The sequence below is a fragment of the Cyprinus carpio genome, unplaced genomic scaffold (assembly GCF_018340385.1).
Source record: "Cyprinus carpio isolate SPL01 unplaced genomic scaffold, ASM1834038v1 S000006795, whole genome shotgun sequence".
Taxonomy (NCBI): domain Eukaryota; kingdom Metazoa; phylum Chordata; class Actinopteri; order Cypriniformes; family Cyprinidae; genus Cyprinus; species Cyprinus carpio.
The window spans coordinates 1,784,098-1,802,623 of record NW_024879381.1 but is presented as its reverse complement, the minus strand read 5'-3'; the positions used below and the strand labels follow the sequence as shown (position 1 = coordinate 1,802,623).

At 35.0% G+C, this 18,526-nt stretch overlaps 2 protein-coding genes across 2 annotated transcripts in view; both read left to right on the top strand.

The window, feature by feature from the left end:
- LOC122134431 overlaps positions 1 to 6,613 on the top strand; it is a 30,145-nt gene extending 23,532 nt beyond the window's left edge. Inside the window, exons 4-6 of the mRNA XM_042756088.1 lie at positions 5,794 to 5,870; positions 6,021 to 6,049; positions 6,241 to 6,613. Of these exons, the coding sequence (XP_042612022.1) occupies positions 5,794 to 5,846 (53 nt within the window). The 3' untranslated portion in view covers positions 5,847 to 5,870; positions 6,021 to 6,049; positions 6,241 to 6,613. The remainder of the gene's footprint in view (positions 1 to 5,793; positions 5,871 to 6,020; positions 6,050 to 6,240) is intronic.
- A 6,626-nt stretch (positions 6,614 to 13,239) lies between these two features.
- LOC122144876 lies at positions 13,240 to 17,333 on the top strand (the record flags this gene model as incomplete). Its single annotated transcript, XM_042756099.1, has 4 exons — positions 13,240 to 13,669; positions 16,279 to 16,332; positions 16,411 to 16,485; positions 17,056 to 17,333. Coding segments are annotated over 4 exons (837 nt in total), but the record flags the coding sequence as incomplete, so codon positions are not given.
- Between the last annotated feature and the right edge of the window lie 1,193 nt (positions 17,334 to 18,526).

Sequence of the window (18,526 nt, the reverse complement as noted above, 5' to 3'; positions counted from 1 at the left end):
CAGAAATGCAGAAAGGAGGCCTAAATATATAACTGATCTGAGAAGAAAAGCAAATACAGATCCCCAATTTGAACAGCAGCAGTAGCTGATGTTCTGAAACAAAAACAAATAAAATGGCATAAAATGCTTTTATAACTTACCAATCAGATGCCTCCAGCACAAACAGAACAAAAGAAGCTTGTAAAACATTTTCTTTATCAGTTCTCTGTCTGATCCAATAAGGCTATCTGTTAAAAACGTGGCATGAATCCTCCCACGAGTTCGACTCTCCTAATGCAAACGCATATGATCTGCATGTTATATAGTAACATATAAAAATACTTCTGACTCTTATTAAAATATTTGATGCTTTAATAGCCAAAAAAGTGTAAAATTGGTTAATTTTCCAAGATTTTGTGGTAAAACAAAGATTATAGATTTTAAAATAGTTTATAATCCTTCAGTTGTTGTGAACCGTAAATCGGTTAAAAGCATCTTTCATTGCACATTGTTTGAGGTGACACAACAGCAGCTCATATTTTGCATCAAACTGAAACCTTCTGCGGTCTGATTTCCTTTGAAACATGGTTTGATCTGTTGGGTGGACAAACATCTTATGCATGGGGTTTAAGTGCATGTGTGTTTACTTGTAGGTGAAGGGCTTCTTCCTGCTTTAATGTACCTGACAATACATCCTCTTCATACAGAACAATTTATGTTAAAGAAATAAAACATATAGAGATAAAATGCATGGTTTAAGTGATTGTCATGACTGTAAAATAAGGCAAATAAATGAAAGTACATGAACTTTTAATCATGTCATTGTCCTTCATCCTGTTGTTTTATAGGCAATGTTTATGTGAGCAAAGAGAAAAGACATTAGCTTTGTCCAAAATCTCCCTATACCCTCATACAGAGAAACATTTGAAGAGGACAGCTGAAGAGGTGGTCAATTATGCTAATGATTACAAATCCATGTTTTTATAGCGTTTAAAACTCTGTTAACATAATGTTATAGGGTATGTTTATCAAAATAAAACAAATAAAAATATACACAACTTTATTCCTTTGTCAGTTATCATGAGCATTTGTCTTTTTTTTCTTCTAAGCATCTCCTGAAAAGTGTTTTTATAGTTATCTAACAAATATTACATCCACTTCCTTTCTGATAAAGCAAGCCAACACAGTAGGAGTGTCACTATGACATTGAAGGATACATTAAAACCAGATATATGATGAAATTTATAACTGATATTTCTTGTTAATACATGTCTAATGGATATGTATGTGTGAAAGAGTGTATGTAGATGTAGGTCTAGGTTATGTGTTAGGATAAAATTATGTATGCAGAAATAGGTAGGCCGATATGAATGTGAGCTATTTATTATGTGTAAGAATTTAAATGATTCCCTTTCTCTAATGATGCTGAGGAGGGAAACACATAGCGCTGGTTGGGCATTTGGTTCTGATATGGCAGTGAAAGAGGAGTGATAGAGATGAAGAGGAAGATGTGTCAGAAAATAATTGTTATGAAAGAAAAGAAACAGTAGGTGGTGGTATGTGCTGGTATATGTTCAGAAGCCAACACTCTAAAGAAGAAGCATAAGGCCTGGAGCTCGCTGTCTATGGAAAGCCATTGTAACATTTAATCTATAAGCCATACTAGTATCTTTTTTCATGATACTAGTACTTATTTTTTAGATACTAGTATCTTTTCCATTAGGTACTAGTGCTTATTCTTTAGCTATTAGTGCTTATTCTGTAGGTACTAGTGCTTATTCTTTAGGTACTAGTGTTTATTCTTTAGGTACTAGTGTCTTTTGTAAAGTTACTAGTACTATCCTCACCAAGGTAGATACAAAGAGCACTGAGGATGGCCTCTCTCTTTATATGGACATCACTTGTCTGTAAATATTACAGATTTGATTATTAGTTCAACCTAAAAACTGGAAATGGCTGTAACTGAGGCAGTTATCTGAGGCAGCAAGTGCATGGCATTATGCTTCCATCAACTTTTACATGTTATAACGTTTATTGTAGCTTATATGGGTGCTTAGTTTTTGCTGTTATTTATTACACTTGCCAAAATCTCAAATGAAGCGCTTATGCACAGGATATTTAAAACGTGCAAAAGTAGCCTAAGTTTTATTGGTTAGACAGCAAATGACCTACTTCTCTGCTCTTCAAACACACAAAATCATTAGCCTTTACAGACATATATAGTGTTTGAGTAAAGAAAACGATATACTATTCAAACATGAGTTATTTACCCTTGCATTGTGAAAAAGCGGAGATCTGTCTAACCGTCAATCTAAGCCGCTACTACTAGCACTAACGTTACCTTACCCACCGCCAAAACAAACTTCTCTAGAACAAATAATTAAGAAGATTAAATATTACCCATCCAAAACTATTTATATTTCATGTTTAACAACATTAGGCAGATTCCCGAAGTACTAGGATAGGTAGGACTAACGTTAGGCAGGAACAGCTGATGAGGCCTGGAGCTAACGTCAGCATCTCCGAAAGAACTTAAGCAATTTTTTTAAATAGGTGCTATCTTTATAAATAAATGGCGTATTTTAAGTTTATAAAACTACATTTTCATCCAAAAATATCTTTTCGTCACATAAAAAAGTAACATTTGCATTATATGTGTGTGCACGTGCATGAAGTAGGATGTGACTGTTGGTCGCTGTGGAATTTATCCCAAAGACTCGTTCTGAACTAGAGCATATTATATTCTTTTTAGAGTGAAAAAACTATTCACTGTAATAAATTGTGCTGTATTACATGAAATATTACTTACTGTGCACATAGAATTATGAACTCTCTGGGACTGGAATGAAGTTCCCACCGTGAACCTGACTGGAAATTCCTTTTGGTGACAGGGAAAATGTGCATTTGCGCGCATGCGCACAGAATCAACTTAATATTTTCAAACTGAATTTAATTAATTCACATGGCTTTGATTTGAAACACATGTAATTTGCATAATACCAACTAATATTTATTAATTAAAATCAAAAACTAAATTTAAATGGTTTAAATTAGCAAAATTGAATTACGCTTAATTTAATTGGGGCCATAATCATTTTTTTTTTCAGTGTAGTAGAATACATACTAGTCAAAACTGAATAGTTGATATCTCAATGAAGGATCCCCATAGAAGTCAATAGCAAAAAATTTAAATTTGTGACTAGTAATATAAAAGTTACTGGTCACTATTTAATTAAGTACTAGTATCTAATGAATAAGTACTAGTATCTAATAAATAAATACTAGTATCTAATAATTAAGTACTAGTTTCTAATAAATGAGTACGTGTATCTAATGTATAAATACTAGTATCTAATGTATAAATACTAGTACCTAATCAATAAATACTAGTATCTAATGAATAAGTACTAGTACCTAATAAATAAGCATTGGTATCTAATGAATAAGTACTAGTGTCTAATGAATAAGTACTAGTAACTTTACAAAAGACACTAGTAACTAAATAATAAGCACTAGTACCTAAAAAATAAGCACTAGTAGTTAATGGAAAATATACTAGTATCTAAAAAATAAGTACTAGTAAAATTACGTTATAATATATTTTACTAGTACTTATTTTTTAGATACTAGTATATTTTCCATTAAGTACTAGTACTTATTCATTAATTACTAGTGCGGGAAGGGTGCTCACACAGATACTAGTCAATTTTATAAATGTTACAACGGCTTGCCATACGCTGCCTGGGGAAGGGTGCTCACACAACTAGCAAAAAATGACTCGGGCATTTTTGTGTTGTTGATGTTTCTTTTACACGGCTTCTTCTTTACATCGCCTTTCGCTTTCACTTGGTTTCCAAATAATGTGTTTCCACACTGTACTTATTTTCGAAAACGTGCTGTAAAATTATGCCAGGTGTTTTTCTCACACTGTGTGTTTTGCTTTTGCATGGTAAGCGATTTTTAATTATGACGTAACGTTATAGTAGCTGTTTCTGGGCGTGGATACAAACAGCCATTTCTTGTGACATTGCCATTAATATTTCAGATAAGTCGTATTATTTAGTTTTGAATTCTAAGTATATGTTCTGTACAGTTTTGAGTAACTTTAATCCTTTATTTAACGCTGTGACGCATTTTGATTTGAGAGGCGGAGGAAGGGACTGCATGCAAAATCAAGACTGATATCTTATTTGGACAGGCAAACTGAAAGACAAACACAGTATTTTGAGTTATGAAATGGTGTCATTTGACCCCTAATTAAATTATAAATAACATTAGGTTATTTTCCAATCTCCTTAAATTAATGATATCATCAATAGTCTACGAAAATGCAAGTCTAGTGTTTGTCTGATGAGTGAATGTGTAATTCAGTGGTATTCTTCTGCTGTTCGTTTGCATGTGTTACATTATAAAAGCAAACAAACAAACAAACAAACAAAAAAAAAAAGTGATGGAGGGAGATTCACTTTCCTGTTGTATAATTTTGTCCCACTCTTGCAGACATGATTTATAATTTGATTTATAATTATTTGCTCGTTTCGTCTTCAGGTTCATCTGGTGTTGATTTAGAAAAAGTGACAGTGATGGAGGGAGATTCAGTCACTCTAAACACTGATGTTGAAACAAACCATTGCACAGTTTAATGTACAATGTGGAGGCGAAGAACCGCTTTTTGTGCAACTAGCCATGGATTATCGATATATTCAATAGATTATCGATGGTCACTTGTCAGCATTAGCAAGTTAAAGTTGGTATTCGTGTTCAACACTGAGATAAAGTAGTGCTGTAAGATTACATCTATTTTAACATATAGTAGCATTTATTTTAAACACTGAGATAAAGTAGTGCTGTAAGATTACATCTATTTGAATTGATTGTAGCATTTATTTTAATTAATTATATGTGCGCGAGAGATTGTGGGTTGTGAATTACCTGTGTCTGTGCAGGGTCTCTCTACTAATAGAGAAGCTCTGTGTTTAACTATTAAAGAAACCTGCATTTCCCTCATGTTGTTGAGACATAATGTAGCAAATTTATTTTATTAATAAAAGTCACAGTGAAGTATTGACGGGAGGTTTCTTTGCTCATGAGTGTTTCTGTATGTATGCAGCTTTCCAGCCAATTAGAATCAAGTATTCAGACAGATGATGATATAAATACAGAAAATGAGCAAAGAACAGTTTGTTATAATCAATAACTCGCCCTCAGGTCTTTCCAAATTGATTTGAGCTTCTACTTACCATATGTTGTGTTAATCAATGTTTATATGTAATTGAAAGCCCAAATGAAATCTGTTCATCATGTAAAAATATCTTCAGTGTTTAATTATTTTCATATCCACACTCTTTCTTGTGTAGTTTGTTGTTCTCAGAAAAATGTTCCTCCATCATCTGTTGGCTTGTGTTTCAGATGCTCCTGCCACTGATCGAGAAGAAATAAAGTCAGTGAAGGAAGGAGAATCTGTCACTTTAGATCCTGGTGTATTAAACAACACAAATTATTTGATCACGTTTCTTTTTAATGACGTCTACATCACTGAAATCAGTGGAGAACCCAGTAAGACCTGCAAAGATGATCAGTGTGAGGATGCTGATGAGAGATTCAGAGACAGACTGGAGGTTAATCAGACTTGATCTCTGATCATCATGAACACCAGAACCACAGACTCTGGAGATTATTCATCAGCAGCAGCTCCATTTATAAACCACCATTTGTCAATTAGATCCGTACCACACAACTGATGAACAAAGCAGAAAGGTATCAGTCAGAAACATCAAATTAAATTGATATGACTGTCTCTCTTTATCGTTACAGGTTCAGGTCTAGCTGCTGTAGCAGGAATATGTGCTGCTGTAGTTATTCTGTAATGTACTGTCTTAAGCAAAAGAAAGGTGAGTATTACATACAGCTGATTGAACAGGATGAAATAATAGAGTCATTGTGTGTGCAAGATGTGAAAATATGTATTTTCATTTTAATTCACCAAAGTTGTCTTCATATGTAACTTTTGTCATTTAAGTTTGTCATTATTGTTCAAACAGGAAGTGGGGAGGAGACAAATAATGATCAGGTAATATAAACCTAAACTCCTCAAATACACAGTTCTAATCTTTAAGTTTTTTTTTGTGTGTGTGTGTGTGTGTGTGTGTGTGTGTGTGTGTGTGTGTGTGTGTGTGTGTGTGTGTGTGTGTGTGTGTGTGTGTGTGTAACTAAATCATCAATCCTGTTAATTTCTCTTATACCTTCTATGTTTTCTTACAGGAGATTCCTATAAAGTACTCAATCATTAGTCAGACTGAGGCTGCTAATAATGGCTCATCCTGTAAACAGACTGAGACTACCACTGAAACACCAGTGTAACATTATTTATTTTTCAAAACTTCCATTGAAATGGACAGTGAAGAGACGATGGGAAATGAGGAAATAAGTATCAAACTCACTCAGACGTTTTTTCAGTTACATAAACATTGCGTCCAAAAAGGCAGTTAAGCAGTAAACCAGCAATGAACTAAGAAACAAAACACGTAACCAGCAGCAGAACAGCGAGTGCTTGAGGTTTTCAGTATGTAAAGTAGGGCTGCAAAACGATTAATTGTGATTAATCGATTCAAAATAAAAGTTTATTTACAAATTATTCGTGTGTGTGCTGTGTATATTTAGTATTTGTATATATAAATACACATATATATATTTTAAAAAAATTTTATGTTAATGTTTATAATTTGTTTATAATTTATATTATATATAAATATAAATGTTTTATATATAAATCTAACATATTTTACCTTATAGCCTTATATATATATTTTACATATAGTATGTAATCATAAGGTTTTATTTTGAATCGATTAATCGTTTTGCGGCCCTAGCTGCTACAGTGATCCAAAACAAGAACAGTCAACAATTTCTATTTCTTGTCATTTGCACCATAATGCTTTTTGCACTGATGTACTTAATGTGTCAGTTATCCTCCTTAACTGACTGTTTACGTGAATACCTCGCCAAGACGGCTATTATGACGACGAAATGTATTTGACTGCACAAGGCCTCGTACTGCAAGACACAAGTACACTTAACATACTATAGTTGCCATTACTGGTTATGTTATTCTGACATCTCACTGTTATTATGTATTATGTAAACTTGTGTAATGTGAAACAATGTGTTTTTAGTATGTTACAGTTGCTTAGCAATCGCATACCTATTCACATGCTTTGGATAATCATGGAATCACAGAGTGCTGTATAAACAGATGCTTCAGCGTTTGAGGGAATTGAAGAAGTATTAAAATCCACTCAGTATAAACTTTGTAGTACAGCACAGTAGCACAAGGTCTGTATGATGATGTTCCATGCTGGATCCGTTATGTAAACAGGTTGCATGGTGCATTATTCCAATCAATGACACTGACTCAAATATGCAAATAAGAACGCTAACTTGGGTTTAGGAACATATAACAGCCAAAATTGTGTCATTTTTGCTCAAAAATTTAACAGTGTTTATAATAATGCACATATCTTTGTGTTGTGCCTCAACTTAAAACAACAATCCACGGTTTGAGAGTTGAATCACTCATCCACTCTTTAACACATTTATGTGCTTTGTACATTTATGTGAATCACAGTGGAGTTGTAATGTCATCTTGCCATTTTGTGATATTTTATGAGGTGCCATTTAGATTGTCTCACTGCCATAGTCTTGAATTTCATGTGAGAAAGAAGAGTGTGCCCTGTGGGGCATTAAAGGTGAACATCCTGTTCATGAAGCATGTTTATTGTAATACTATGCTTTATATTATCACTGTGTGATAAAGATTTGCCTCCACTTGGGGGGCTTATCCTGTAATATGGGTGTTACAATCGCTTAAATCAATAATAACTGGACATGGGTGTTTTAGTTTCACCAATACAAATGTTTCAGTGATTTTAGTAAATGATCTGTGTATGTAAAGAGTTTTTAAAAAGCGAACCTTAACTTTGTGTCGGCAAATGTAAAAAAATAAATAAAAGTGCTTTAAAGTTGAGCCTGTATAAACGCTTTTGTCTTTCTGAAAAAAAAAACAAAACAAAAAAAACAATAATAATAAATAAACTAATAATAATAAATTGAATGCTCCTTGTATGGTTTTTTTGATAAATGGCATTAAAAATACTCACACGTAATAGCTGGATTCTGGGAATGATGAATTTTTTTGTAGTTGAACACAAGATTACTAATACTATTATAATACTACTTGCATTATACACGCATGTGTATATCAGACTACTGTCTGAAAAAGAAGTGACAATTTATTTATCTTACACTCTTTATTTGTAACCCTAATATACGGTGAACATTAGTAACCCTAATATAAGCATAGTACCTATGACAAAGCAAGCAACATATATTCTGTATTATTGCTCATCCCTTTATTGGTTAAATGCTGTATTAGTTTAATTTTGGATGGTGCGCTTTGAGTTATAGCAAGTGCAGAAATTAAAAGCGAAAGCGATTATATCTAAATTATATAGCTGAGAAATGCAAATTATGTTATGTTTACGATACAGAAGCATAGGCATACATTTAAGTGCAGGGTATAATGTATAAGGAAAAAACAAACAAACAAACAAACAAACAAACAAACAAAAAACAACAACAGCAAAAAAAAAAAAAAAAAAAAAAAAAAAAAAAAAAAAAAAAAAAAAAAAAAAACCTTGGCAGCTTTGCATTACTCTACTACGGAGCCCCTTAAGGTTCATTGTGATGGAAAAAAATCAGAGTGAGTGAAAAAATTTGGGGTGGGAGGAAAAAATATATTTTTAATTTTTTTGCGTTCTCTCGCAAAACTTTTGCGTTCCCTCGAGAAACTTTGCGTTCCCTCGCAAAACTTTTGCGTTCTCTCGCAAAACTTTTGCGTTCTATCGCAAAGATATTTGCGTTCCCTCGCAAAACTTTTGCGTTCTCTCGCAAAATTATTTTGCGTTCCCTCGCAAAAACATTTGCGTTCTCTCGCAAAACTTTTGCCATCCCACTCAAAACATTTGCGTTCTCTCGCAAAACCAGCTGAGTTCGGACAAACACTTCCTGTTTACTTTACAGCTTGTAGTGGTTTATACAGCTCCATACAATGGAGCGGTTCGTAGAGTTTTGTTTTGAACTTTGAGAAATAGTCAGTGCATGCTTATTACGGCAAGGGTTTTGGGACATACTAAAACGCTTAATGTAAAACACTGTGTGAGAACCGTGGGAACGGATCGAGGCCGGTGGAGCACCTGCGCCATTCATCACCGGTAACGAGTCCCGCGAAGGAGAACTGAAGGAGGGACTGATGACAGTGGTTGGACGATAGAGGACCAGGCTCGGACTTTATTTTGTGTTTTGGTTCTGTTTGTGTGCGACAGTCGTCCACGAGTAGGGGCTGTCGCGGTTCTCTTTAGGTATATTTTATTATTAAAGTTTTGTTTGAATGTTCGCCGGTTCCCGCCTCATTTTTCCGGTGACGTTTGTTACAACACACTGGATGACTAAATTCAGTACACGGATTACACACCATATTATTTAAAGTAGACAGACAAGCAGAATAGCCCAGAATATGAACGTAACCTGGTAAACTGCACTTTAAGCGAAGGCTATCCCTCATAGAAAGAAAGAGTTTTATTTTAAACTTGGACTCAAGTTCAAATAGACTACAGTCAGCTTGCCTATAGTTTAAGACATGGTTTTTTGGGACATTCTAAAAACACTTAATGTGGATGTAGCTAATAAAAATTGTAATATTAATAACCTTATTAATAGCTATCAGTAAAGCAAATAGCCATAATACAACGTTTCTCCCCCATTTAAAACCGTCAGGATATAGAAAGGATCCTTAAGGGAAGCTGGACAAAGACAGTAGGCTATATAGGCTAAAACCAAAATATGGTAAACAGTTTATCAATAAAATATAGCCTATTATGCACAGGAAAGCAGACAAGCCCAGAATAACTAGAAACAAGCCAAAACCTAATGTAGAGCGAAACTGGGCTCACGTACAGCTCTCTTTCATCACAAATCCAAATGTTTCCATATTCGCAATGTATTTGAAGAAAAAAATCATAATGAACAAAAATGTGCCGCACTGCAGTGGGCCGGGGCTCACGATACGGCACAGACATAATACAGATTATTTAAATTGATTGTGTAACGTTATATCTGTATTGGTGATTCTTTATTTTAATAATGAACAGGCCGCACTTGCAATGAACAATATGCGCATGAGGCGCTAGCGCGAATAAATCAAATCGCTGAAACACAATACTCCGTCACTTAGGCTACAGTAGGGCATAATGCGATTTTGAATTCACTTTGAAGATTCAATAATATAAAAGATTATTAGAAATGTTATAAAGCGAACACTGTTACGGTCTCATTTCGCTCTGGAACCTATACGAGAATGCAATTTTCCCTGAATATCCAGAATATTGCATATGTGAAACTGATTTTATATAGGCCCTAACAGTTCAACAAAAAAGGCAATATTAAGTGTACATTTTAAATTTTAAAAGAAGCCTACATTTTAAACACAATATTGTATTTTACAACAAAATAATAGTTCCAAATGAGCCCCGGCCCACTCCAGTGCGGCACATTTTTGTTCATTATGATTTTTTCTTCAAATACATTGCGAATATGGAAACATTTGGATTTGTGATGAAAGAGAGCTGGAAGAATGAGTCACGGGAAGAATGAGGCGGGAACCGGCGAACATTCAAACAAAACTTTATTAATGAAATATACCTAAAAGACCGCGACAGCCCCTACTCGTGGACGACTGTCGCACACAAACAGAACCAAAACACAAAATAAAGTCAGAGCCTGGTCCTCTATCGTCCAACACTGTCATCAGTCCCTCCTTCAGTTCTCCTTCGCGGGACTCGTTACCGGTGAATGGCGCAGGTGCGCCACCGGCCTCGCTCCGTTCCCACGGCTCTCACAACAGTGTTTTACATTAAGCGTTTCAATATGAACAAAAACACTCCAGTAATAATAAATAAAAAAAAAAAAAAAAAACATCAAAACAAAACTCTATGAACCGCTCCATTGTATGGAGCTGTATAAACCACTACAAGCTGTAAAGTAAACAGGAAGTGTTTGTCCGAACTCAGCTGGTTTTGCGAGAGAACGCAAATGTTTTGCGAGGGAACGCAAATAATTTTGCGAGAGAACGCAAATGTTTTGCGAGGGAACGCAAATAAATTTTGCGAGAGAACGCAAAAGTTTTGCGAGGGAACGCAAATATCTTTGCGAGAGAAGCGCAAAAGTTTTGCGAGGGAACGCAAAGTTTCTCGAGGGAACGCAAAAGTTTTGCGAGAGAACGCAAAAAATGTAAAAATATATGTTTTTCCCTCCCACCCCAAATTTTTTCACCCACTCTTAAATATATCAACCTTATAGCGTTCTTTAATCTCTAAAGCTCTACAGACTGTGGATCACAGTCCACAAAATAAGTCTAAGCTTCATGAAGCTGCGATTCCATTACTACAGAAGCTGAAAAAAAAAATGTTCGCTACATATGCAGATGAAAGACAGAAACGTCACGCACAAGGAGGGTTTAACGGGAATGACACAGCACTTAAACCTTCACGGAATCTGTAGTCATTTTAAAACAAAATGAAGAATGTCTCGAATTTGCTCTCATTGCTCACGTATTTATCCCTCCTGTTTGGTAAGACATTATAATGTTATAATCTCTCTTCAGGTCAACAATACGAACGTGACGGAGTTTAGTTTATTTACATTCGACAAATATTAATATCTGTATTTTACTTGACCATTGTAAGACATGTATTTGTTACAGTTTATTTTCTGGTACGATAAAAATGAACAATGAACATCAACGTGTTTTGTGTGTTATTGTTTGGCTCGTGGTTTACTGTTTATTTCTTCATCAGGTGTGTCCGGTGTTGATACAGATGAAGTGTCTGTGATGGAGGGAGATTCAGTCACTTTAAAATGTCATATAAACCATAAAGAAGACATTATGTGGTATTTTAATAACATTCCCAAATCACAAAACACCACACAAAAAACTAAAAACATAACAGATATTCGGTGATATAATCGTGCTGAGAGATTCAGAAACAGACTGAAGCTGGATCATCAGACTGGATCTCTGACAATCACAAACATCAGAACCACAGACTCTGGAGAATATGATGTACTGATCTCCAGCAAAAATCACGGCGGTGGAGGATCCTACTCTGTTGTTTGTTTCGTGTTAAGTCATTGTTTTTAAAAGCAAGTCATGTAGGCCTACATTTAAATTATATCATTGATTTGATTATTTTTGGAATTGCATTAAATATGAATTTACTTAAAAAAAATCCACTTAAAGGGATTAAATGTTCTGTACTTCATGTTCTGGTTAATCTCATCACAATTATCCTCATACAAATGAGTTAGGTCTTTAATTATTTTCACACCTAAATATTTTAGGCATATTCATTAAGTTGCTCGTTCTAAAATGTTTTATCGATTCAGCTAAGATGATCAATACATAATCCTTGGAAACAACAAATCATGTTTGATAAATTTGACCAGTGGTTTTATATAAATTGTTCTGATTGACCATTAAAACTTAACCTTTCAAGCATTAAATATAGGAAATCACAATTAAATTCCTATATTATGGGAAAAATGCCAAAATTTTATTTTGTATTCTCAATATTCATCTAATTCAAGAAAACAGCCCTATGATAGTGCTTAAAGGGATACTTCACCCCAGAATGAAAATGTTGTCATCAATCACTTACCCCCATGTCGTTCCAAACCCGTAAAAGCTTTGTTCATCTTCGAAACACAATTTAAGATATTTTGGATGAAAACCGGGAGGCTTGTGACTGACCCATTGACTGCCAAGTAAATTACACTGTCAAGGTCCAGAAAAGTAAGGATACGTTTTCTGTGTATTTTTATGCTTTGATTTGAATGAATACAGCGGACACAGAAGAGCGTATGTTACACGTTTGGAACGACATGGGGGTAAGTGATTAATGACAAAATTTTCATTTTGGGGTGGAATATCCCTTTAACTAGAAACAACTCATACAGCAAAATTTTTTGCTTTTGGATATCTTGAAATTCTGGGGCATTGTAACTGCATTCAAAATAGGCAATGATTTTTTACTCTATATTTGCGAAGTGCTCAATAAGATCTAGTTTACATTATTAATTTATACATATTTCTCTTCCCACAATCTTTATCATCTGTTGACCACAATCTTTATGATCTGAAAACAACTTTTCATTGCACTTTACTGTTGTATAATCTTGTTCTTTGCTCATAAGGAACTGTTTGTTTCTTCTTTAGGTGTGTCTGGTGTTGATAAAGATGAAGCGTCAGTGATGGAAGGAGATTCGGTCACTTTACACACTGGTGTTAAAACAAACCAACAAGAAAAAATTAAATGGTATTTTAATGACATTCGAATAGCTCAAATCAGTGTAGACCAGAGTAAGATCTGTACAGATGTTCAGTGTAATGAAGGTACTGAGAGATTCAGAGGCAGGTTGAAGCTGGACAAGCAGACTGGATCTCTGACCATCACAAACATCAGGACCTTAGATGCTGGACTTTACAAACTACAGATCATCAACAGCAGAAGCAGTATTGTGAAGAGATTAAGTTTTACGGTCGCTAGTGAGTATAATTTAGTGTTGATGCTCATTAAATATATACATCTTTGATCTCGTAGGTAGATCCACAAGTAGTCAGAGAAGTAATTAAAGGATAAGTTCACTTCCAGAATTAAAACTCTCTGATAATTTACTCACCCCCATGTCATCCAAGAAGTTCATGTCTTTCTTTCTTCAGTTGAAAAGAAATTAAGGTTTTTTATTTCACTAATTCCATTCAAAAGTGAAACTTGTATATTATATTCATTCATTACACACAGAATGATATATATTCAAATGTGTATTTCTTTTAATGATTATAACTGACAACTAAAGAAAATCCCAAATTCAATATTTCAGAAAATTTGAATATTACTTAAGACCAATACAAAGAAAGGATTTTTAGAAATCTTGGCCAACTGAAAAGTATGAACATGAAAAGTATATACATGTACAGCACTCAATGCTTAGTTGGGGCTCCTTTTGTGCTGAATTACTGCAGCAATGCGGCGTGGCATGGAGTCAATCAGTCTGTGGCACTGCTCAGGTGTTATGAGAGCCCAGGTTGCTCTGATAGTGGCCTTCAGCTCTTCTGCATTCTTGGGTCTGGCATATCGCATCTTCCTCTTCACAATACCCCATAGATTTTCTATGGGGTTAAGGTCAGGTGAGTTTGCTGGCCAATTAAGAACAGGGATACCGTGGTCCTTAAACCAGGTACTGGTAGCTTTGGCACTGTGTGCTGGGGCCAAGTCCTGTTGGAAAATGAAATCTGCATCTCCATAAAGTTGGTCAGCAGCAGGAAGCATGAAGTGCTCTAAAACTTCCTGGTATAACGTCTGCGTTGACCTTGGACCTAAAAAAAAAACAACAAGTGGACCAACACCAGCAGATGACATGGCACCTCAAACCATCACTGACTGTGGAAACTTTACACTGGACCTCAAGCAACGTGGATTGTGTGCCTCTCCTCTCTTCCTCCAGACTCTGGGACTCTGATTTCCAAAGGAAATGCAAAATTTACTTTCATCAGAGAACATAACCTTTGGACCACTCAGCAGCAGTCCAGTCCTTCTTGTCTTTAAACGTCTCGAGACGCTTCTGACGCTGTCTGTTGTTCAAGAGTGGCTTGACACAAGGAATGACAGCTGAAACCCATCTCTTGCATACGTCTTTGCGTAATGGTTCTTGAAGCACTGACTCCAGCTGCAGTCCACTCTTTGTGAATGTTCCTCACATTTTTGAATGGGTTTTTGTTTCACAATCCTCTCCAGGGTGCGGTTATCCCTATTGCTTGTACACTTTTTTCTCTCACATCTTTTCCTTCCCTTCACCTCTCTATTAATGTGCTTGGACAGAGCTCTGTGAACAGCCAGCCTCTTTTGCAATGACCTTTTGTGTCTTGCCCTCCTTGTGCAAGGTGTCAATGGTCGTCTTTTGGACAACTGTCAAGTCTGCAGTCTTCCCCATGATTGTGTAGCCTATAGAACTAGACTGAGAGACCATTTAAAGGCTTTGCAGGTGTTTTGAGTTAATTAGCTGATTAGAGTGTGGCACCAGGTGTCTTCAATATTGAACCTTTTCACAATATTCTAATTTTCTGAGATACTGAATTTGGGATTTTCCTTAGTTGTTTTGATTTTCCTTATTCCTTAGTGGACTTCAGTGGTGGGCAATGGGTTGAAGGTCCAAATTGCAGTTTCAGTGCAGCTTCAGCTGATCCCAGCCAAGAAATAAGGGTTTTATCTAATGAAACGATCGGCCATTTTCATAAAAAAAAAAAAAAAAAAAAAAAAAAAAAATATATGGCACATTAGCCACACTAGCTTTTTAACCACAAATGCTAATCTTGCACTAGCTCTGCCATCTTCATGCATTGTGTAATAACGTTGGAAAGGTCACACGCAGTTAGTTAATTTCCCGACTATTACAATTCAAAAAGGTAGGGTGAAAAACTTATTTTCTCCACCAGCTTAAAAATTTCCCGACATTGTTGTTTTACTTTTTTTTCTGAAAGTTGTATGACTTTGTTTGCATGTTCGCTTTGTAAACACTGGGTCGGTACTTTCACCTACGTCATGCATACATGATTATGTAATGTGTAATGCCGAGCTAGTGCAAGATGAGCATTTGTGGTTAAAAAAATATATAATAATTATTTTATTTATTTTTTTGAAAATCACTAATTGTTTCGCTAGATAAGGCCCCTATTCCTCGGCTAGGATCGTGTAGAGCCTGTTGAAGCTGAAACTGGGACTTTCAACCTGTTGGCCACCATTGAAGTCCACTAAATGGAGAAAAATCCTGCAATGTTTTTCTCAAAAACCTTAATTTCTTTTAGACTGAAGAAGGAAAGACATGAACATCTTGGATGACATGGGGGTAAATGTTCAGGAAAATTTTATTCTGGAAGTGAAATAATCCTTTAAGTATAAGTTCATCCATGAGACTCATGTATGTTTGTCTGATGAGTAAATATATAAATCAATGTTTTTTTGCTGTTCATTTAATGGAGATACAGAGCCAGTGTCTGTGATGGAGGGAGAGTGTTGATACAGATGTAGTACAAACCAACTGTGATGGAGGGAGATTCAGTCACAAAAAAAACAACAAAAAAAAAAAAACAAATAGAAAGGATTAAATGGTTTTTTAATGACATCCGTATAGCTCAAATCAATGGAGATCTCAGTAAGGTCTGTACAGATGACCAGTGTAATGAAGGTAATGATAGATTCAGAGAGAGACTAAAGCTGGATCATCAGACTGGATCTCTGACCATCATGAACATCACAAACACAGACTCTGGACTCTATCAACTAGAGATCATCAGCGACAGAATCAGCGTCGTGAAGAGATTCAGTGTCGTTGTTCAAGGTGAGTTAAGTTTAATAACAAGTCTTGTACATTTATACCATTGTTCAGCAACATATGTAAGAGCTGGTGTTGGACACTGATGAAGAAGAGACTCTGGCAGAAGTAGAAACGTGTACCAGGATGTTTCTTAATGGTTAGCTGATAAATTTGTCATTTTTGAAAACTGAAAATATTTAGACTATTTTCAAAATATCAACAAATAATTTTTTTTCAGGCTGAAAGTTGAGATGGGGCGTAAGGAATTCATTTCATGATCATCAGATCTTGAAATCACTTAATAAATTTTTTTTTTAGTTTTTTTTTTTTTTGTCTCAGAAATTCAAATGTATTTCTAAAGCACTGAATAAAACAACAACGTTGACCATAGTGCTGTACAAACAGTCACACAATGAGCAGAAGACAACTTTTAAAAAGGGATCACATCTATATCATTAAATAAGTAATATAAAAAGAAAGATCCTTCAATCAGCTGTGGGTTTGTGTTTCAGGTGTTTCTGCTGCTGATCGAGATAAAATGAAAAGGAAGTCAGTGAAGGAAGGAGAATCTGTCACTTTAGAAGTCGGGGAAATAAAAAAAACGAATAACGAATCATTCGATGGTGTGGTATTTTAATGACTCTCTCATCGCTAAAATCATTGAAGATTCAAGTGAAATCTGTGCAGATGTTCAGTGTAAAGAGAGATTCAGAGACAGACTGAAGCTGGATCATCAGAATGGATCTCTGACCATCACAAACACCAGAACCACAGACTCTGGACTTTATAAACTACAGATCAACAGGATCAGATTCAGCATTATTAGGAGCTTCATTGTTTCCGTCATTGGTGTGTATCATTTAATGACTTAAGTCAATTTTTAAGTGAAGTATGCATTTTTAAATCATCCATTTTGGCCTATATTGAAATTGATATCATAACCTTCATATGCACATCTAATGACATAATTGTCAAAACAAACATGCTGTTCACAATACCATGAACAGTGTGTAATAATCAGTTGTGATGTGTTGGTGCTTCTTGTTGAGCTCGCAGTGTTGTGAGTGTGTTTTACCTGCTGCTCTTCAAAAACAATAGATGACACAAATTGTCAGTTAAACCAATATCATACAGCTGATGACCAAAGTAGCAAACTGTAAATATCAGACAAAGATATTGTTTATTATCAGTCACTCTCTAAATACTGTTGTTGTTGTTGTTGTTCTGCTGCTCGTTGCTGCTGCTGCTGTTGTGAAGTGCATCGTTCTGGCTGCTCGTTTGCTGCTGCTGCTGCTGCTGCTGCTGTTGTGAATTACAGGCGCCATGATAGAAGGAGAGGTTAGTATTACATTCAGCTGATCAAACATCTATTTTTCTGTTTAATCAAAGTACTGTATGTTTAATTGATTTTATTATTATTCAAACAGACGTTGTGATGCAGGTCAGAGATCAGGTAAGATACTATGAGTACTGAACCTTCTCTCTCTTTTTTTTTTCTTTTTTTGTGGTTTTACCTAGAAATGAAAACTGAATATAGATGAATAAATAAATACATTTTATGCCATTATAAATAAATTCATTGTATTATTATCATAATTACATTTATGTGATATTAGCTGTTATGACACTGGTCTAAGATCAGGATGTAACATAAATGTTTCTTACAATAAATGACAAAATAATATTAAATCAAAAAGTGCAACTTCATCAAGAGAGCAAGTAAGGGTACCAATACTGACTTATTAATACTTGCCGATATGATATTTTAAGCATTTTAGATGTGTTGGCTGTTTAGGAAGATGAATGTCTCTGCAAGATTAGAAATGTATTTAAAATCACATGATATGGTTTAATTATTATTATTATTATTATTATTTTATTTTTTATTTTTTTTTGAAGATTTTAAGGGGTGGCTCCTTTAGACTTGTAAGGAAGCAGTCACTATTACGCTTTTCCACCCTCGGGCCGAAGTGTTCTCCTTGCTTAACCGTTCTATCAGTGGTTTTGTTTTCCACTGTTGGTCTTATAATTATGGAGGTGGTCCAATGCAACATTTTGATGCCAA